Raw genomic sequence first — 22,914 nt, forward strand, 5'->3', positions numbered from 1 at the left:
GATGAACCTGCACGTCTCCTTTCTGCTGTGCTGGAACCATTCAGATGCTCAACTGCTGTAATTACAATGGAAAATTTCTGTGACGTGATTTTTAAATAGGCAAGACAATCTACACTGAAGTCAGTCCTCAGTTCTGAAAGACATGTTCTCTTCTGCAAGCTTGTAATACAAAAAATACTATTTAAAAGGACTTTGATTTAACAAGAACTATTTTTAATTCTCTGTATTTACAGGTCAGTGTTCTCCTTTTTCCTCTCCATTGTTTCGTCAGTAGTGACAGTTAAAATTAGTAGGCTTGAAAGCAAAATGTGTCATGTCTTTTGAAATCCTAAACTCAGAAACTGCAGCGTAGCATTTGCCAGAAAAATGCTGAAGATAGTTTGAAGCTGGCTTGTGAACTGTAGTAACAAGGAGCAACATGTCTGTAAATTTAGGATTGTAACCACTACCAAAATGGTTACAGGGTTTCTTTTTGACTTTGCCATTGGGTCTGTTTGCAAACAAACATGAGTGTTGTTCTGTCCCCTGCAAGTCACACACATTTGTATGTAGCTCTATGGTATGGCTCCCAGCTTTTTAAGGAGTCTGGACCTTTTACCTTCTAAGATTCCATCTTTGTGGATGCTATATTATAGATTTCCTCTACCATGGGTTTAAATGATCACTTTCCAGTAGACAGAAAAATTGACTTGAATATGAAAAACTCAAAGTTGACAGGCTGTTTATTTTTGTTAGAATTTTACATCATGTCCAATTATTATTAAGCATTATTATTAATTGCTAATTAATAAGCAACAAAAACTAAAGCCTCCTATACTTCATCTGGAAAATCTTAGATAAAGTATATTAGCACTATTTATATTAGTATATTAGCATATATCCAGGCATTCCTGAATTCATACTACTTGAGTTTATAAAAACATTGAAAATCTGTGACACCCTGTGAGTGCCTGATCTAGTCCTTATTTAGTGGCATTGGTGGCTTGTGGTTTTTCATTATGTGATGTTATAGATTACCACACTAGTAAAAATATTTTGTAAAATTCTCATAGTAATTTTTCTGGATAGTCTCTGCCTATGTGAATGTATTTAGTCTCAGCATCAAAAGGCAGTCTGAATTGAAATACTGTAGATTTTTAACCCTCCCCTGTGGTTGGAATAACACCCCACTGAGGCTCTAGTTCTTGGTATCTGCAGGAACAGCTGCAGTGCTGGAAACTTCAAAAAGCAGTAGAACACTGGATCAGGTAATACCTTCAGATCCTCATGCACTATTGTGCTTTATCCCAGCCTTTTACAGATTTAAGCTGTTTTAAAGGGCAGGGTTTTAAAGAACATGCTAGACATGTGCCTTGTTTCCTCCAGCTATAAAAATAAAAATCTCTTTTGTGCATTTCATAACTTATCAGAAAAAATCCATAGGTTGATTGTTTGGGTTTTTTTAGATCTCTCCATTCTGTATTGATTTTATTACTTGTGAAACACTCTTGGTTTTTAATATTTTCAGTGTAAATTTTACTCTAGCAGCCTCAACTGCCTAAAATCTGTTCTAAATCTATTTTGCTTTTCTTTCACATGAGAAAAAAACAGAAATATTTGAAATAAGCTCTATAAATTCTGGAATGTGCATATGTATTCACACACATTAAGCTATCACTACCTTCACTGCAGTAGATGGAAGAGAGGACAAGACACCATGTGCCTGTTATTAAGCATTTAACTTACATGGGACTGTTCCTAAAAATCAGCATCCATGCAGGCTGACATGGATGCACACATGGCCTGCATTGTCCTGAGAGGTCAACAGCAGGAATGGTAATATGGTGCTTAGTGGAGGCAGGTCCCCTTGTAGAGTGGCACACAGAAAAGTGGGACAACACAAGGGATGTGCCCTTCTGAGTGGGAAGAAGCCAACAACAACAACAACAAAAAAAAAAAAAACCACAAAAAAAAAAAGCTGTAAACCTGCAACAAAAAAAGTCCGTGACCAAGGTCAGCCTTGGAAGTCTGTATTAAGCACCTTCTTGTGCAGGCAAGGGCAAGGCTATATCTTTTCCGTTGAAGGGCATCTACAGCAGTTTTTCCTGAGCTGGACAGAGTGGTCATGGCCCTTTTTGCTTTTAACTACCCTGGAATGAGCTATAAACTACTCCAAAGAGAGCTAACAACCACATCTTTTGTAAAAGGTGGGATTCATGAAAGGGAAATTTATAGCCATGGTACCTGTTGTAAGTGCTCTTTATACACCTTATTCACAGCTTTTACTTTAAAAAAAAAAAAAAAATCTACCAAAAATCATGGGAGTAAGATCCAGAAAAAAAAGTTTTCCATTTTTTTAGCTAAGTTCCGATCCCACTCTGCTGAAGAGCTAGATCATGCCTACATGCAGGTTTCTGGCCCCTACCATTTACACTGGCCAAAGCAGACTGCTATGCTTAGACACCACAGCAAATTTTTTTATCAGAAATGGAAAAACACATTGATTTTTAGATTTCCTTGAGAGGTTACATGGTGTGTATGTTACCTGAATCATTCTCTGAAACTTGTGAGCAGCAGGCTTCTAAGCTGAGCCTTAGGCAGGGATTGAGGCGTCTGAATTTCTGCTTTACCCCAGACCAGGAGTGCACTTCTGAAGTGACTGTCCCCCCACCCCCACTTACTGCAATTTGGCTAATATTGCGGAGCAGTCCTGGAGTGCGTGAACCAGGTTCCTTCTCGGTGTTGCAAACCTGGATTACATACTCCAGGACGACAGGTAAGGCTCTGCAACTGCTCCTAGGCATTCAGGCCTTGAAGACCTAGTGTAAATCAGAGTTCAAAGAAATACCATCGTTGTGCAATGCCTTTTAGAGAAGTAGAGGGTGAATCGAATGTTCTCTGAAATAGAACGACTCCAAAACTAGAGTAACCGCTAGAGGGAGCCTCTAAATCATCATATCGTAGTATCAAACCTCTACGAACGAGCCTTCAACTCTAGATAGCGAAGTGCTTTAAAAGGGTCAGTGAGTGTTACTTCCTCCAGCACTCGGTTTAAAGAAAAAGACAGTAAAATACAAGAGTATGCAAGGCTTCTGCAAACTTCTACGTTCATTCTATATTCTGAGCAAATACAGACTTTCTAAAGATTTCCCCACAGAAAATAAGTAGTACCACTTAGTGCGGTGGCTGGAAACAGAATTAGCTTTGCCTAGACCTTTTAAAAATGCCATCTTTAAGTGGCACCGGTAAGAGGGCATTCACCTTTCCCTCCTTCAAAGATCAAACATCAAAAGAAGCACAAGTTATCACTGTGAGAAGAAAGTCTTTAGACCACAAGCAATAACCCTCCATCCTTTATCTTCATCACACCATAGATATGCCCAGACAGTAATTCCCAGCAGCCAGATTTCAGCGTGTTCTACTTACGGCAGTGATCTGCTCTGGCTCGCTCTGTGTCAGAAGGCTATGTGAAAAACAATGAAGACGTGCTCCTGCAGTGTAACTGCAGACGTGCATTCACTTTCCTGCTATTCTCTGAATTTAGTAAATAACACAGCAGCTATAGTTTGTGGTTCTCTGTTACAAACACTACAGAACTGGCAAAAAGTGCTGGAAAAACACAAGGAGAATATAAGAGCTGTGGAAGAGACCCCAGCTGCAGAAGGGGCTCTTCCAGTCAGCAGGGCCCAGCTGGGACTGATTGCAACCTGGAGAGAGAAACCCAGCACTTCAGAAGGTGCTTTCTTTTTAGCAAATACACAGCAGCAGAGGGCATCAGACAACAAGAAATCCTATTTATATGAGTGACTCTGAAGCACTAAAGGCACAGTGAAGGGGAATGGGAACTGGAAAGGTACAAATTGAGCTGTTATAATATGAGTGGTGATAGGGAAGCAAGCACAGAAAAAAGGAAAACCAGACACATCACTTCTTTGTGCGCTGGCTGGAAGTACTCCAGCATGGAAGTATTGACGTGGGAGAGAGCAGGGCAGGGATCACTTGTGGTGCTGTAACTTGCCTTGGAGGTGTTCCACTAGCAAACCAACCTGAGTGCTGCAATTGGTGATGAACCACCAACTCATAACTACATCTCCCTTCTCTCGTAAGATATGAAAACACTCTTCTTTTTCTTTTTTTTTTTTTTTTTTTTTTAATAATGAAACAAGAAAATTCTCTGTCAGGAAACCAAGATTCCTGTTTGGTAGCATCTCATGCTGTCCCATAACACTTGGTACAACAGGACTCAAACATGAAAAATCAAGAAAGCGAGCATTAGCCAGCATGTAACCTTAATTTGTCCCTTCGAGTGATGACAAGAAAACAGGCAGCACTCAGAAGTGAAGCCGAATGACTCACCTCCTGAAAAAGCAAATTCAGGTCTCTTGCCAGCATTTCCTCCCCACGCCCTAAAACTGTTTCTCACTGTGTGTGCAGAGATGACCTTATCATCACTGCAGGCACTTGGGATGCTGGTAAAGTGAAGATATCTGCTCGATTTTTATTTCTACAGACAAAGAATTGCTGCTTCGTAAGTACAGTGATTTTCTGTTTTTCTTGGTGGAAACAAGGAGGGGGTTATGGAGAACTGTTATTTACAGTGCCTTTCATGGGAGTGTCTCAGACTTGGAGGAGGTCCTTTCCTTCCCTTCAGAAATGGTGGTTGGGAAGAAAACATTTTAGCTACCTCTGTGGTGTTCCCCAACCCTCACGTACAGTATGAATGTCACCATTGTGCAAACAGCGGTGGGATGTACAGCTTAAGGGACTCCAGAGTAAGTTGGACCATCCAGCTGCTTGCAAGCTCTGGTATTACACAGCTTTCCTGTGGCAAAGCGCGCATGAGCAGCTAGGGCAGATTTAAGGACTGCTTTCAGAAACAGATGTTAGACACTGCGCTGTAGCAGCAGTCGTGCTGAAAAATTTGGAGTGGTTTTAAGTCAACTAAAACTAAGCTCACGCTCCAGTCTATCAGCTGCCTGCTTTGAGCATAACTTTACCAGGTACTGTATTCCTCCCTTACTATGTTGGGAAACGCATGGGAAAGTTTTAACGGGCATTTGGAAAATTTATTTTGCTTCTCTAGATAAAAATATCTTGAGGAAGTTTTTAAAAGGCATTTTCCTTTACAACAACAGTATTCTCACACAAGCGTGCATATAAAGTGAGAGCTGCGGGCAACATTTTATCATGTCTGGCTTTTATTTTATCTATATCAAGTCTACAAAATAGGAATTTTAAAAGATTTTCTCCTAGACTGAACAGTACCAAATTGAATGGAATTACCGGTAAGACTTTTCACTGAGTGTTGCCAGACTGACACCACAAATATGTACTGACTCAGTACAAATATGTACTGAGTGCATCTAAAAATATGAGTATTTACTCTTATGCAAACTGGCTTGAATTGGGATTTCAGTATCGTGTAGGTATTTTGATAGAAAAGTAAAGACGGATTAAAAAACAGTTCCATCAGTAGAGGAAAAAAGTAAAATATGAAAGATATGCAAGCTATATCTGCATAGATTATTAAAATGGATGAAGAAAGGGATAAAATCTAAACTCCTTTGCGGGGATTAAATAATGGCAGAGGGAGGAAAGAGTTTTACTTTAAGCCAAATTCAGTTCAGATGGCAAAGGGGACTGTCTGCTTGCAGTTTGGCTTAAGTGCCCCTTAAGCAAAAGTGGTCACAAAGAGGTCCCCAGAAAGGCATCCTACCAGCTGCTTGTGGCTGAACCTGGTGGGTGCTTGCTGCTGCCCCAGCTGCCAGGGACCAAGCAAGGAGTTACACTGCCCTGTGGGGACCTGGGCTCCCCCCAGCTTCTCAGGGAGGGGAGGAACAGAGTAGGCTGCTTTCATTGTCCCTCTTGCTCCCACCAGAGCTGCTAGTTCCTCTGACTGGTCTCCCATCACCTTTCACTAAGGAAATGTCTTGACAGGGATAGTATCAGTCAGCGCGGTAACTATTTTCCATATATCACCTGCCAATTCACAGGCAGCTTCTGAGGAAGCTCAGCCTTGAACTCCAGGCTGTGCCTTGAATCAATGTGTCTTTGCTGTGAAGTACAGGCAGTTAGTAACAACCAATTACACAATTAAATCTGAATATTTCCAACTCCCTTTCATTTCAACTGTTTTGGAGGCACACAGTATGTATAAATAAAAGACGGCTGAGGTATCCCCCAGTGTCTTTCCTATACCTACTCGGGATGCAGAAAAGGCACAAATCGAAATGCAGGAAACTGTCTGTAGATAGCGATGCTGCATCAGCATTGGTGCTTGTAAATAAGTGTTTAGAGTGTTTGGATGCCAATTTTCTAAGCCTAGGAATTTAAATTCTCCCATTGAGGCTTACAGTGTTGATGAATAAAATGTAAGAACTATAGATGTTAACTAAGCTGCTAAATACTATCATTTCTGGAAAACAAAATGTGAAACAAGCGTAATTTTAAAAATTCAGATGCTTTGGATAGCTCAAGCAGATATGGGATAGATTGAAAGGAGTCTATTTAAAAGCCTATGAACCAAGGTCATTTGGCCCTTACTTCAAAGCCTGCAACAGTCTGTCTTGTCCTGGCAGTGGAAGAGAAAGCCCCTGAGGAATCTTTGCAGAAAACTGTGCAGGGAGGGGGAAAATAACACCATACCCTGAGATCTGACACACACAAAGACTGGAAAGGCTCAGCTCAGAGTCAAACCGCAACAGGTCACAAATTCAGTGTCTTCTAAGAAAATGTCATTGTTGGAAGAGGATGACTAGAATTTCTGTAAATAAAGAGATCTCTTACCAGCCTGAAAGGAAATTTGGCACATTATGTGAAGAAGCAGCAGGCTACTACTGTCTCTGCGATTACAGAAAAATAAATTATATTGAAGACTGGATTTTAAAATCTCTTCTCTTCCTTTCTGAATAATAAGCATTTTTCATACAGCTGAGTCATGTAAGAAAAGAGAATTATTTTACTATTTTAAAATAAACTTCTCTACACAAAAAAAAGAGAAAAATTTCTTTAAGTGACACTAGCAATAAAAATAACATTAATGCCTTTATTCTTCTTCATGAATGAGATGCACTGAAGTAAATAAAACAGAGAATGCTGACAGGCTTTAAGTTTTTATCTATTTTTATTGCAGTGATTACTAGGAAGATGCAAACATGACTAGGCTCTCACTCTTGGTTGTGCAGATTCTGAACACTCCAAATGCAGAAATGGTATGGCAGCTAATATCTTATTGGTAAGAAAAGTTCATGAATTAGTATTATTTCATACTTAGATCTAAAGTGAGATGTTTAATAATGACATAATACTGTATTATAAAAGAGTAGCATTGTTTATACGTAAAGTGTATTCACAATGTGATTTTTTTTGGTTTGTTTTTTTTGTTCTTAAGTTTTTCACAACACAAAGGTTCCAGTCTGGGTGAGAAGGATTTCAGAGGAAGTTGATCTCATTCTCAATTTGTCAGACCAACTTCTAAAAAACATTCCAAGCTAGTAAAGCAAAATCACTTATATGTCACCTGCCACATGTAAATTCCCAAGTAATGAACAAATCTGATTGGAAACAATCAGAAAAGAAGATTTTAAAGTTGCGGTCCTGACATTTTCCTTTTCATGACATCTGTTTGGGTCAATGATCAAAACTTAACACACCCTCTACATCTGAGCAGAGAGTGACCTGGTGTGCAGCCGAGCTCACGTGTGAGGCTCTTCAGCCTTGTGCCGTGGGAGTGAGGAATGGCCAGGTCATGGGCTTCTTTCCTTCCGTTGTCCCATAGGCGGGTTCGTTACCCAGTGCACAGCACCAGTTCACACCCCAAGTCGATGTAGTCCTTATTTCTTTATTCTAGTTTGTGCTAGGTAGGGAGCTAGGTGGCAACCCCCAAATGCCTAGCTCCCCCATTTTCAAAATTATGCTATTTTTACAGTCTAGCATACAAAGACATCAGCCTTCACTCGTTACAAGTTACCCAACTACTTCATTACTTAGTACTCTGTTTCACATTTGTCAAATAATTCTCTCGATTCTCATGTTAATTAGTTCCCATGCTCAGTCTCAACTTCATTTGGGTCTGAGGGATTTCTTGAGTCACTGGCCAACGAGTCGGTAGTCGGGATCTCCCCCTGCCGGAACCACCTTTCCCCTCATTTTGCGAAGCTCATTGCCCGAGCTGAGCTCCCTGTCAGCTCCTCTGTCTTGTGGAGATGCCAACTTTGTGAAGTTCCTTTTCTGAACAAAAGGATTTGTGCTTAGCAGGACCTACGAAGTGCTTGTAACCTGAATTAACCCTTAACAACTCCTTTGCTCTAGTTGTCTTAAAGTCAAACTGCTAACAATACATTCAATTTTATTAATCATTTCATACGACTTCTTCTGTGTTTCAGGACATCACTGGTCACACCCCTGATTTTTGGTCTGGTTCTGCAGCCACCACTTACAGAGCTTTCCATCACACAGCCAAACATTGTCCTGTTGATGGCTGATGATCTCGGCATAGGGGATGTAGGTTGCTATGGGAATGATACTATCAGGTAAGAAAACTAAGCATAAAAGTGAACAGAGCTGGTGTGTTACTTAATGTAAGACTACAATCTTTGCCCATCATCAGCTATTCAAGTTGTCTTTAATTTCGTTTCCTGGAGAAATGGAAAGATTTCACAAGGATGCCATTAATGGTAAATGTAAAGCACTACCAGGATTATATCACAGCCTAGAGGGCGTTCACAGGGCTCTAGCTCTGCTATGTGGAGCTGCTTTACTGTGTGAATATGTCAACTGTCAACTGTTCTTGTGTATTCCTTAATTGTCCAACGCTGAGAAACAGCTAAGCTCTTGCACATGCCTGAAGATAGAAGTGTTGTCCCCTCTTTCAACATATCAGGCCTCATTATTTCATTTAACTCTGTTTTGCCATTACCTCCCAGTCTCACGGCAAAATAATGTATAAATCACTGCAACAAGCTGTGTTACTTGGAAATACTTCTCTTTTCAGACCCAAGGACATAGAACTTGTCTTCTCTTTGAAAATCATGCCATGGTGTTGCCTGCTGGCTTCCTACCAGCCTATCACCTATTTGAACAAAACCAAATTCAGTATGATCACTCCCTTCACCCAGCGAAGTTCTCAGAATCTCAACCAGATTGGCATGGGTAAATTTCTGATAGGCAGCTGATGATCATAGGTAGCTGATGGGGCTCTGCATGGTGGGCCTCTACTTCAGCATAGCATCATCTCCAAGGCATGAGTTCTCTTTCCAAAAACAGTGGGGCACGTTTCTGCAAGGCCCTTCACAGGACTTGGGAAACAAGAAGGAATGAGTGGCTTAAGATTTTTACAAGTAGCAATTGTTAATAAAGAAGGGGGGGGGGGAGGAAATATTCCTGGCCATCTTCAAATAGAATAAACTTTCCAGAATAAAGGTAAATGTATTATTCCTCAACCTTGTTCCCTTAAAGACTCTCTGAATGAAATATGACAGTGTTGGTTGCATTTTTAGGACACCAAACATCGATGGCCTGGCAAAGGAAGGCGTGAAACTGACCCAACACATCGCTGCAGCTCCACTTTGCACCCCCAGCAGAGCAGCTTTCCTCACTGGCAGATATCCTCTCCGATCAGGTTTGCCTTGAAAAACCAAGCAGCCTTTAAAGATTGCTTTATTGCTGAAGGGAACAATGTTATACAACGGGCACAAAAGAAATGAGGCTGTGCAAACAGGGGGAGTGCCACTGACTTGTCATCTCTTATTGAGGCACAAAAAGATGTGCCAGCTAGGCCTAGTACCTTTGAGGTGGCATCTATATTTATGGGGTGCAATGAACTGACCTGAAGGGAAGCAGAGCAAAGAACCAGCTCTGCAGAGCACCTTGTGCCCCCTCCAGCTCACAACTTTGGTTGCCTTTTGGTGCTCTATTGCACAGATTGCAGTCAGAATGGAGTTAATACAAACTGTTACATTCAAAAAAGTCATTACACAGAACATGAAAAACAACACATTTCTAAAGCACTAGTTACAATATTTTCTGTCATGGGTGACTCCTCATCAGATACCAGAAACAGCTCAGCCCTGCAGGCAGAAGAGTGGATCTATGCAAATGTGTGTCCATTGCCTCCATTCGAGGTGCAGAACAAGTCGTTTACAGTACAGCTTTGTTACCTATGTGTCAGAATTCATCCACCCTATGAAATAACAGTTTGGCAGCTATATTATTTTTCCCAGTTTTGTTTTTGAAGAAAAAATACTATCCGATCAAACTGCATCCCTGATATTAAGAGATATGAAAAACAAATAACTCTACATGTTTCTAACAGCAACTCTCTAATGTTTGTCCTATTGCAAATTATATTGAGTGTCTTCATTTCCAAGGCATTTTGAAGCTGACATGTCATCCTGCTTTTATCATTTTACCACTGAGATAGATAGCTTGAAAATACACATGAGCTTTTCCAGACTCTCTCCCACTATAACAGGGCCAGAGATGTTCAGTATTTGCATGACAGATTGTACTTCACATAACATTGTATTATGGGTTTATGCCAGCATATAATGCTAAATAACAGGGTGTAACCCTGAAGGTGAGAAGACTGTGGTGCTAGATAGCTACTCTGTGGGTTTCAGAAGTCGGACACCAGCCATGCCACTGTGCTGGGAAATCTTGAGTTCCCCAGGCAGTCTTATGCAAGCTGGAATTTGAGGCTGACAGAAGGCTGAAGTCTCCCTACCCTCCTCCCTGCCTCACAGTCACAAGAAGTAAGTACACTCCACACAGTCTGGATGCCACTGTGACATATAAACACTCCTATACAATCGTATAATAATAGATTATTATTATTATTATTAGAGAGAGAGATTATTAATAGACTAGGTATTATATAATAGACTTAACTTTTTCTTAGTCTTGTCCAGAGTCCTAGATTAATTTCCCCAAACAAACAGCATTAGGATAAACTTTTAACACCATAATATCAATGCAACCAAGAAACAAGTCTATCATTTATACTTACTAAGATTGTTTATTGCTGTGTTTTTTTAGGGATGGATGCTGTAAACAACTACCGTGTTATTTTTTGGAATGGAGGCTCCGGAGGACTTCCTCCAAATGAAACCACTTTTGCCAAAATACTGCAGCAGCAAGGCTACAGCACAGGACTAATAGGTATGTGAACACTCCTGAAGATGGCCTAGAATGTGTTTCACCTGCACATCTCACTCAAATAATTTGTTTTTGTTAGCAACTACTCATACCTCAGTTGTAATAATTTTATTTCCTGATTTAAGAATATATTTTAAGAAGAAATCCTGACCAAAAAGAATCTCTTTTAAAACAATAGACATCTGGATAAAGAGAACAATATTAACTGTTGACTTGCTTCAAGCACAGCTGTGGTTGTCAAAATATATAACAGAGAATATGTTAATATTTCTTGAATACTATTCTATCAGGTATACGGTAATTATTGTAATGCGATTTCATTTAAAAAAAAAAAAAACATGAGTACCATTCAAATAAGCATGACAACACTTCATACAGCTCAGAGAATATTCACAGCAAAAGGGAACAGCTGTTACTTAAAACAATATAGCCAGTTCATAATATCACAGGATTTGGCATTTCAAAAACAGAAACAAAACAATTATTTTTCTTTAATAACAGCGTGCCACTGTGGTTCACTGAGTCTTCAGTACAACCCACAAAACATTGCCTCCTTCAGCATTAATGTGAATTCCATTTTACCTTATATTTTATAGGACTTCTTTTTTCTAATACAGTTGTAATTTTTGGTCATGATCCCGTTTCAAATAATTATTTATCTTAGATATGTCACATAGTTCCACAGACTGATAAAACACAAATGTTTCTGAGCTGAATTTTCAGCTATTTGCCCTACCTCATCTGAGCATCTAAATGTCAATATCCAAAATCTGTCTGACACATAAAAATATTGGCTACACAAATAAACTGAATTTACTAGTAGAAGTGTCTGCAGGAATGGATTTGTATTCATTAAGCAAAATAAATCTAAACCATACTAAATCAAGTACAATACTAAATCAAGCCCTCTAAGCATTTTAAGTTCTATATTACTGAATCTTCTTCTCCTAATAGTTTTGTGGTGATATTATTTCAGTTGTTTTAAATAGCTCATAAAAAAGTCCATGTCTATTAGCCAAACACTTCAGCTTGGTTGCAGCATGTAATCACAAACGAAACGAACAGATTCTTCTCCACTTTGCCAAGGGAGTTGTCCTGCAGGGAGGTTGTGCTGCATACCTCCTAGAAGCTAGCTAGCAAACTGGGCTGGCATCTTCTCTGTGGGCATCTTAACTAAAACCGCACTATAGACACCAAAAAGCACCATTTACTTTAACTGAATTGAAAGATTCTGATTAATTGTGCCATAGGGGATGGTGGAAAACACTGGTGATAAGTGATGCAAAAAAAGCAGTAAGAACTTTATATTCAAGTCGTGAATCAAGAAATCTTACACAACATCTGCCCACATCACTGCAGCTGAATGAGAACTAAATAGTCTCACTTGAATCATTTGTGATTGTTTTGCTCTAAGCACAACCAGTTTAGTTGCAAAGTTAAATCCTATTAATAACCTGTAGCTTGATGTGCTAATCAGACTTATTGTTGGGAAATGCTTTGCAGGTTCTTTGTAGTCAGAAAGCCAGTGTTGTATAACATATGCCTTCAAAGATGTATTTATATTATACACTTAGTTTATCTTCTGGAGATTTGAGTCTTCTGTAGCATGTCAGAAGGCTTTATCAAGCTCAGCTGGAGATTTAGGTGCTGAAGTGCATCTGAAGTCCAAGGATACATTAGCTGCACCTGTATTTATGACCAATGCATATATCTATTGATAACAAACCTGTTTCATTCTGTAGCTGGCTCTAGTATGTCAAGAGGCAAACTGAGTAGAGATTTTAGCTGAAAGCAACTCATTTACCTAGAACAGAACTTTTACCCCTTCTTTATATTTATATCCACAAAGTAGCATTTTTTTGCCTCTGAAGCAGTTTGTTCTGCTTCAATTGTAATGCACAGCAGTTCTACCGAAACCTACTCAGGGCTGGCTACCAGAATTGGTAACGTAGTGAACCATTTGTTTAGGATAGTATCCTAAGTACACAATTCCTTACTCTACAATAAGAATTTGTTTCAAATTAGTGTTCGAGTAAAATTCTAAAAGCTAATTTTGATCTATGGATCTTGTATCCAAGGCCTGCATTACATCAGAGGTCATAAAATGCAATTAAACTACATCTCTCTGATGACAGGTAGATTTTGGTCGCTTGACTCAGATATTCACAAGCCTCAGAGTTTGAGCCAAATGAACCAGCTTGTTACAGCTCTGTGTAAGTGCCTAACCAGTCTGTTTGAACAGACTGGAGGGGAAGCAAAAGTGTGATTTTGATGTGCCATTCATCGTAATAGTGGACATATATCCATAATAAAGATTAAATTGTATTGCAAAAGGTCAGGGTATGTTCCTTTATATATATAAAGACTTCAGTACTTAAAAGAAGGTGGCTTAAACTTCTTAAAATGTGATTAAATACAAATAAATGGCAAAAATATTTATAAAAAAAAAGCCTTTTGTTCTCATCCAGTATATGGAGTTATTATTTTCAGCAGAGTTACTTACATATGTACAGCTTCACGAGAAATCTGATCTCCTGAGCTCAAGTTCTGGATCTGCTGGTTTGTCTGGCAAACCCACTGCTGAGCTGCCAGTTATTCGACTACTCTGTCCATAGCTTCCCTTATCAGTCTGGCACCAACACGTCTCTGAGTGTTGCCGTAGTCCTGACATGAAGCCATTCAAAACATTCCAGAAGAAAGTCTGCATAACCTTGAAGGTAAACAATAGAGCAATGTTATTTTGCTCTGTGCTTACAAAAGGACTTCCTCCTTTTCTCTACCTGACAGGTCTCCACGAAAGCTGTACATTTTTGCTCGGTTCTGAGAATCTGAATTTTTCTTGGTTTCTAGTTTCCTAGTTTCTAGTGTCCAGGTTTTTACATTTGATCAAAACTGCAGGGCGTGAATGTGTGTACAGAGCACCAATAACTCTGTCAATAATTTATAACTTGTAGAGGTTTACCTTCAACAATTATAAGATATATCCCATTATATTACTACATACTCAGTACATATGTGTAGGATGAAGAAGTTCTCACAAGCAGGGGGAAAAAGCAACCATTTTTTTAGAAATGTTTTGTATGAGGAAAAGCCTCTTATTAAATATTATCTCTTTACATTTTAATAATCTGTACTTTCAGGGAAGTGGCATCAAGGTGTTAACTGCGAATCCCGCAATGACCATTGTCATCACCCTTTAAACCACGGCTTTGACTATTTTTATGGGATGCCTTTTACGCTAATAAGTGACTGCCAACCAACGGAAACACCAGAGATGGACAGAGCTTTTAGAAGGAAACTCTGGCTTTCCACTCAGGTGGTTGGCCTCATTACACTCACCGCTGCCCTGGGAAGACTGACCGGCTTGATTTCAGTCCACTGGAAAATACTGACATGCCTTGCTGGGTTTAGTCTCCTGTTCTTTGTATCCTGGTTCTCAAGTTATGGGTTTGTACGTTACTGGAACTGCATTATGATGAGAAACCACGAAGTTACTGAGCAGCCAATGGTGACAGACAGGACTACGTCCCTCATCTTGAGAGAGTCCATTTCATTTATTGAAAGGTAAAGTGCATTTCCCTTGATCACAATTTTCTGGTTTTTTCATGTCTTGCAACTATTAAATGGCACTTTCCCATGTAAGGTTTTTGTAATATTACATAAGATTAGAAGTACTATTATGCCTCTTAATTATTAATACTATGAACAATTATATAATATTATTAAATAAAAAAATTAGCTGCTGCTTAAGGTTGTCCATTATTCCTAGCTTCACTAAAGCTAATAACGTTCCCACATTTCCATGGATTGGATTCAGTATTTCCAGGCTATTTGAGGAAATACGTATTTCTATCAATGACACCAACATTGCAGCTCTAAGGGATGGCAGCTGATGACAGAAATGCATGTGTAGGCTGGGGAAGGAGAATTACAGCTGTGATGTAGCCTTGCCATACAGACTGATAGGTGGGAAACAGCTGGCAGGAGATGAACCTGCTTTGTTTCAGTAGCGCAGTGGTGGTTTGCAATAGCAGAATGTGGAGCTTCAATCTGGAACTTTTCTATCGATGATTCAGGGAAAAAAAGAGGGTCATTTTATATAAGCTAAACATTATTTTATCACACAGATCCTAATCACTGGGTTTTAATACCTTGCAAAGTAAGATGTTTCTGAAGCAATTGTTGAAATGTATATACGCAAATCATAATGCCATTTGCCATTACAACTGACCTCTGTTTGAATTGAAAACCTTCCTCCATAATAATAAAGTGTTGATTTCTGTTTTTTAGAAATAAACACAAGCCATTCCTCCTCTTTCTTTCCTTTTTGCACTCCCACACCCCTCTCCTCACCACAGAGAGGTTTCTTGGGAGGAGCAGCCATGGCTTATATGGAGACAACGTGGAGGAGATGGACTGGATGGTGGGTAAGTCACCACAGCAAATAACAATGTCTCCAACTACCTAATACCTAGGTCTGAATATATAATAAAAATGCAGTTGTTATTAAAAGAACAAAGAAGATAATTAAAAACAAGAAGGAAAAAACTTCTAAGCTTTTCATGAACATTTGCCAATCTTGAATGAACACTCTTGGCTTACAGTGTTGGCATTTTATTTCCTCCAGTCTTAGACCAAATGAGTCTTTCTGTTCACTCAGGGTTTTTTTTTTGTTTAGTGTTTATGAGTTTTAATCATATCCCCTTGGCTTCTGTCAAAGAGCTCTTCTGCTCTTCTTACTAAATAAGTGAGAATTATTTAATTTTCTGTGATATTAAAGATCAGGTAACTTCATCTTCTTATGGTCATGTCCTATCTATTTCTATGTAGGAGACATCAGAAGGTGATAAAACTGAAAAGCAAATTAATTCTAGGTGTAAACCAGCAGGCTATTTCTCTGTGCTGCGTTCAGCCAAGTATTGCTTATTTTTCAGCCCCATTCATTAATCCAGAAATGTCTGTAAATGCTAATGACTATACCCCCAGAAATTAGATTAATGTTATTTTTCAGCCTGTTTTTTGCAGGGGAAGGAGAATTATTTATAATCCAGTCATAGTGGAGGAAAAGTAACCATATTTGCATAAGGGATAAGAATCATGTACACATACAGAAAGAATTGGGTTTCAGTCCTACCTGTCAAACGCTTACACACCACAAATATAATTTAGAACACCAGAAACAGCTCAGGAATTACTTTTAAATAAAAAAGAACTACATTATTAATGTATATGATATCCAACCAGTAATTTAATGCAAATACTAACTGTGGGCTAGACAATATAAGATAAGGGTACATGACAATTTTTCTTCATTATTCATGACAGCCACCACTGATGCAGAATCTAACTTTTGGGGGCCTTGGGTTATGCTTTGTTTTCATATTTTTACAGCACGTAGCACTTCTACCCTTTACAATACAGGCTTCTGGTCTGTGACTGTGGTTGTTGCACTCTTGTTATAATACCAGTAACAGAGGGGTTACAGCACATACACATTTTCTGTGCTTTTACAGACAGTGAAATCACAACTACAAATCTTGATCTTAAAAAACTCTTCTTTAAAACTAAGCAGCCCTACATACATAAGAAATTACATTGACGAATGTAATTCAAGTCAGAGACTAAAATTTATGTAGTGTAAGCAATATTTTTGCTTTTTAATACACACATATTCCTGTTTTTACAGGCCAGGTTCTAGGTGCTATTGACAAAGAAGGCTTGAAAAATACTACGCTAGTTTACTTTGCCTCTGATCATGGTGGATGGCTGGAAAGACAAGAAGGCAAAAGGCAGCTGGGTGGCTGGAATGGAATATACAGAGGTAAGAGCTGTCAGGGATGGTGACAACCCAGCAACAATGAGTAAAGTACTCAGGACACCCCTAAAGCTTAGATAAGACTGTACAATCAAGTAGTAACAGTGCTTTATCATTGAGAATCAATCAAACTAGGCATATTTAAAATTAAGACAATTCTAGCCTGTACAGGTGTTTTTTATAAGCATGAATTCTCAAACTGTCATTTCCTCATGAGACAACTGATCGCAAGTTAATTTTTGTTAAGGTTATGTAACTTCTCATTAAATATAAGTTGCATCTTGTATCTGAACCCTCGATTTGACTACAACAGGTACATTGTAGGACTGTAAAAGAAAGAGGCTGGGAAATCACTTCATGCCTGAGACTTTATCCACCCTAAGTTCTTACAAAGTGTTTGTAAAACAATAGAGGGCAGTAAGTATGTTAAGTCACTCGAGTAGTCGGATATAGTGAACATACGTTCACTGATGCTGAGGAGAAGGAACTTAGTGGTAAAAACAAAAGGGTAAGGAAGGCTCATAAAGGTAATAGCTTATGATAATGCAATAACATTTGTGTAATGTTTCTCTTTATTTTAAATTAACATATTTTTTTTCTTTTTCTTTTTCTTTTTCTTTTTTTTAATGAAAGGTGGAAAAGCTATGGGAGGCTGGGAAGGAGGAATCCGTGTCCCAGGGATATTCAGGTGGCCAGGAGTGTTACCTGCAGGTGCAGTCATAGATGAACCTACAAGCCTTATGGATATTTATCCTACAGTAGTTCATCTGGCTGGAGGGGTACTACCCCAGGACAGGTACAAACAAGTGTCTTTATTCCTCCTTCTCTCCCCAAACAATGGAAATTCTAGTTTGGAAACACATTCTAAAAGTCTGTCATTTTCTTTTTTGCTCCTGCTCCTTTTCTAGACACATAAGTGTTACCACAGCTCAGTCACCTCTTCTCTACATTTGAGATTCAGCATCTACCTGCAATCTTCTACAAGTGCCTGCCTTGTTCAGAGCTGCCAGTTCCAGCAAGAGTGTGCAGCAGGGATACAGTCCTGTGCACCTTACCTCAGACAGTCTCTGTTTTTTCTGCTAGGGTGATTGATGGCCGGGATCTGATGCCTTTACTGCAAGGAACAGTTGAGCATTCAGAGCACGAGTTCCTCTTTCATTACTGCGGCATTCACCTACATGCTGTGCGGTGGCACCAGAAGGACAGTGAGTACAGAACTTCTTTCCCAAAAATTAGGCTCAGTCTATGGGAGGGCACATTTGTCTAACACATTTTTTCTGGGATTGCAGCTTTCCAAGCAGTTTCAGGTGTGTGGTGGTAAAGAACTTACTAGCATTGCCTGCGCTGCATGGCACCGTTTGTTCATGGCTTCAAGGCCTGTGGTGTCCCAGGCAGGCTACTGGAGCTCAGGATAGGTCTCACCCACCTATTTGAATGCAAGGCCTGGGGAGTCCATGCCCTTCTTGTCTCATGGAGAAGTCCTTGCCTCAGCTCTTTGTCTGTCCTTCTGCTACCTTAACAAGGAAGCAAGCCATGGGAACTCCAAATTATTTTTTAATGTCTTCATAAAAACCAAAGTGAAAAATAACTGATATTTGCTGAAAATGTTGGGGAAATTTCAAAATCATTTTATATTATTGGTTTAATTCTGTGGCACTTAAATTTAGATGAAATTACGACACTATATCAACTAGTAAGCACAGAGCTGAAGTGCAACCAGAAATGAACTTTAGAAAAACATTCACACTTCTAATGCCTTGTGATAACCACCAAGATCATTGCAAGCCTTCTTTCTTTCCTGCCAGGTGGAGCCATCTGGAAGGCTCATTATGTGACCCCCATCTTCCGTCCTCTTGGAGCTGGGGCTTGTTATGATAGAGGATTTTGCCCATGTTCTGGGGAAGGCGTGACCCATCATGACCCTCCATTGCTGTTTGATCTCTCGCGAGACCCTTCTGAAGCCAAACCTCTGTTGGCTGACACCGAGCCCCACTTTGACACTGTAATAGAGAAGATTGGAAAAGCCATAGAAGAGCATCGGAAAACACTGACTCCAGTCCCAGAGCAGCTCTCTGTGTACAATGTGGTGTGGAAGCCATGGCTGCAGCCATGCTGTGGGACATTCCCATTTTGTTGGTGTGATAAGGAAGGTGATAATAAACTTGACAACCTATAAAGGAAAGAACCAGTTACTTCCTCAAAAGTGTTCTTAAATCAAGAGTGTTTTCTTTGGGGATGTTGATTGGTGGGTTGGTTGGTTGTTTTAATTGAGCCTCTATATGAGAATCGCTCCTATAAATGGCACAGTATTTGGTAAATGTGGCTTGAGATGGGACACTCTCAGGGAGGGATCAAGACAAAATGATCTGAAGAACATGTTTTAACTTATATCTGCTGACAACTGAATGAATAGTTCAAATGCACTGAAGCAGGCCAAGATCAGAGTGTACAAATAATGATGTAACATGTTTTGTTGTTTATGAATGTATACTTAGAAGCTTCACTTTGGTTTTTTGTTCTAAGGAATTTCTAAGTGATTCCTGAACTGAGGTCTCCCTTAATTTTCTTATCCTTACTGGTGATGCATAAGATGCCCCTATAATAATTTTTTGCAGACTACTGCTTCCAAAATAATTCAAAAACAGTTCTGACCACAGTTTTTCACAGAATCACCTTTAAAGGTAACTTCCTTCTTTCCTTGTAGCTAGCCCTTCCAGCACCAGTGATGGTGGCAGCTGATCAGTCTGGGGCTTCTAGATCAGGAGAAATTGCCTGGGTGAGGCATAAAGCTCGGAAACATGACAAGCTGGGTAACGGCTCTCTTCACTTTCTGGTAAGGGTGGGACTCCCCTGACTGGAGTCAGTCTCTTTTGACGGAGAACACAAAAGGGAAAGGATTTTCCGTTTCCAAAGTTCCCATTGCACCCAGCTCCCTAAGCAGCCCTTGCAAGGTCATAGTGGCCTTGATGGCCACAGAAGTGCCACACTGATAGCAGCTTCAGTCATTTAGGCACAGGACTGCATGTTACCTTGCTGCCCATATCTCAGTCATAAACTGGTTCCTGCTAAAAAGTAATAGGACTCTTTGAAAGATGCCCAACAATAATTATGAAAACAAACAAACACTAATTTTCTATGAAAAAAAGACATGCACAATTAAGGTATTTCTTGATTCACAAGTTAACATTTTCGTTCCACCAAGCAGCTAGAGTTACTTAGATTTATCTCATTGCTGCTGTTCTTCCTTTTGCCTCAGTTCTTTCCTACTTTGTGCTGTAATAGTTGTTCCTGTTAAAGTGGCCTTGCAGGCAATGCCTTTCATTGTAGGGTATAAGATATATTTCTTCACATAAACAAATTTACACTGATATATCTGAATAAGTAGGCATCTGAAGACACTGTTTGCCCATTTGCTTTATTTCACGTTTTTACTAGGTTTCTAACTGTTATGCTAGGGCCTGTTTCTATTGTTTATCTCTTTTGCTAAATGTTTGGTTTATTTTGGTTTTATTTCCTCCCTTCTTTCCCACAATTCAGCCACCAGGAAATCTGCAGGTAAACAAAGCCTTACAGCTTAAAAGAAAGTTTTATTTTGTGCTGTGACTTCAGGTATTTCACAGACGGTTATAATTCACCCAGATGTTTCATCAGTGCTATTGATGAGAAAGGCGCTCAGCCTTATTGTGAAAACTTTCACCATACTGTTACAGCCTGATGGTGCACCTCGCTTTGCATTTACAGTACCAGCAATTAATCATCGGGAACCCTCAACGCGTTTTCACTGGACTGTGTTGCCACAGGGCGTGTTAAACAGCCCCACCATGTGTTAAATGTCTGCAGCAAAGCCTCAGTCCTATGCGCAAAATGTACCCGCAGGTTTTGATCTACCACTATATGGATGACATTTTAGTATCAGCATCGGCATCCTCATTGGTCACTCAGGCTGTGATGGACCTAAGATGATCATTAAGCAGCGCCGACCTCTGTACAGCAGAGGAAAAGGTCCAAACTCAAGTGCCATGGAAATATCTCTGATGGAAAATTGTTGTGACAGCTATTCTTCCTTAACCTTTACACCTTGCTACAAATGTCAGAACACTCAATGACCTGCAAAAGCTACCAGGTGCTATCAATTGGGTGCAACCATATCTGGGAATAACTACATGAGACCTGGGACTTTTTCTTACCCTGTTAAAAGGAGACTCTAATTTGTTGTCGCCATGTACACTCACCTTTGAGGCAGAAAGGCTTTGCAAACCATAACTACCAACATACAGGAGCATCAGAGTCATCATATACTAACTTTGCCTGTTTTGTTGGTTTTGATTTATAATGCATTTCAGCCTTATGCTCTTGTTTCAATGGACACCAGGATCCACTGAGAATTTTGGAGCGGATCTTTTTGCCTCACTCTTTTTCCAAAACATTGACAACTCTTATTGACATGTTGGTGCTCCTCATTCAAAAGGATTGACATCATCTGTAGGAACTTATGGCCAGGGACCCAGCCACCATTTTATGCCTTTGGCCAAACAGGACGTTGATTTTTGAGTTAAGAAAGCCTCTCACTACAGTCTGCTTTGGCTGACTTTAGTGGAACCATTGCCTTTTCTATTCCTTGGCATAAATTGCTTCACCCTTTAACTGATTTACCCTTACAATTGAAATTGCATATTTTTCATGTACCTATCCCAAATGCCCTGACTGTTTTTATCAATGGCTCAGGGCCTTCAGGAAAAGCTGTGTTGTGTCATGGAAAAATGAGCGAGGGTACTGGGACTCAGACATCACCTTTGTTACTGGCTCTACACAAATAGTGGCATTATCTGCAGCTGTTTGTGCCTTTACATTGTTCAAACAATCTTTAAACTTATTTGCAGATTCTTTATATGTTGTAGGAATAGTGCATGTATTACAACATTCATTTTTAAAAACAGTTTCTAACCAACAGTTATTTGTTTTGTTGAAGCATCTTTTGTTCCTATTGGAGCATCGCTGTCATGACTATTTTGTTTTACATGTGCAGTCACACACCTCATTGCCTGGTCCCATTGTTGAAGGCAGTAAGGTGGAGGACTTTTTTACCACAGCTGTTGTTACCCCCAGTGCTTATCAACATGCTAAGCTTTCACATGACTCGTTTCACCAAAATGCTAAGGTGCTACAACGTTCGTGTCGCCTGACATGAGAACAGGACCAGGAGATTGTGAGGGGCTGTCCCAACTGTCAAAACTTCAGCCTTTTACCCCTTTATCCCAGTGTTAATCCTCATGGCCTCCAAGCCAGTGAAATTTGGCAAACTGATGTCACACATATTCCCTCATTTGGGAATCTTAATTATATTCATGTTTTGGTTGACACTTTTTCCCACTATGTTTTTGCCACTGCTCACACTGGGGAGAAAAGCCGTGACACTTGCCATCATTGGGTTGCTTGTTTTGCGACCATGGGAGTTCCTGCTCAAATTAAAACCAACAGTGGCCCAGCATATATAGCACAATGCATCCACCTGTTCTTGCAAAACTGGGGCATCACCCATGTGATGGGCATTCCCCACTCACCCACTGGACAGGCCGTTGTTGAATGAAGTCATCAGTCTCTTAAAGGCATGCTGTAAAAACAAAAAAGGGGGAATAGCCCAGGTACCTCACCACCCAAACAACTGTGGAAAGCTCTACATGTGATCAATTTTTCAAACTGCTCTTCTAAGCATAGCGCTGTGCATAAATTTTCCCTTGTCCTGCTTGGTGGGAACTGCCCTGGGTCCTCTGCAAAGACCCAGAAACTAACCAATGGAGCATTCCGGTAGGATTAATAATGTGGGGAAAAGGGTATGCTTGTGCCTCTACAGATCAAGGGCCTTGGTGGATCCCCACTAGGCTCATTTGACCATCTGATCATAGACTTCCTACCAGCAACGAGCCAGAGAACAAGCCAGAATAATGCAAACAGATTAACGCAGCTAG

At 39.8% G+C, this 22,914-nt stretch overlaps 1 protein-coding gene across 1 annotated transcript; it reads left to right on the forward strand.

Annotated features, from left to right (window-relative positions):
• Positions 1-4,423: 4,423 nt before the first annotated feature.
• On the forward strand, positions 4,424-19,518 carry LOC119143866 (arylsulfatase D-like). Its single transcript, XM_037378534.1, has 11 exons — positions 4,424-4,507; positions 7,112-7,213; positions 8,364-8,510; positions 9,477-9,598; positions 11,014-11,136; positions 14,274-14,697; positions 15,424-15,560; positions 16,820-16,954; positions 17,582-17,744; positions 18,032-18,153; positions 18,754-19,518. Exons 2-11 carry the CDS (start codon positions 7,134-7,136, stop codon positions 19,122-19,124), a joined length of 1,824 nt encoding a protein of 607 aa, XP_037234431.1. The 5' UTR covers positions 4,424-4,507; positions 7,112-7,133; the 3' UTR covers positions 19,125-19,518.
• The last annotated feature ends 3,396 nt before the right edge of the window (positions 19,519-22,914 follow it).

This window comes from Falco rusticolus, chromosome 2 (genome assembly GCF_015220075.1).
Source record: "Falco rusticolus isolate bFalRus1 chromosome 2, bFalRus1.pri, whole genome shotgun sequence".
NCBI lineage: Eukaryota > Metazoa > Chordata > Aves > Falconiformes > Falconidae > Falco > Falco rusticolus.

Bases quoted from the DNA above. Each gene is read 5' to 3' on its own strand.
- LOC119143866 (XM_037378534.1), top strand. From the start codon at position 7,134: ATGACTAGGCTCTCACTCTTGGTTGTGCAGATTCTGAACACTCCAAAT. The intron at 7,214-8,363 runs GTAAGAAAAGTT...TCTGTGTTTCAG, and splicing joins TGGCAGCTAATATCTTATTG to GACATCACTGGTCACACCCC. The intron at 8,511-9,476 runs GTAAGAAAACTA...TTGCATTTTTAG, and splicing joins TATGGGAATGATACTATCAG to GACACCAAACATCGATGGCC.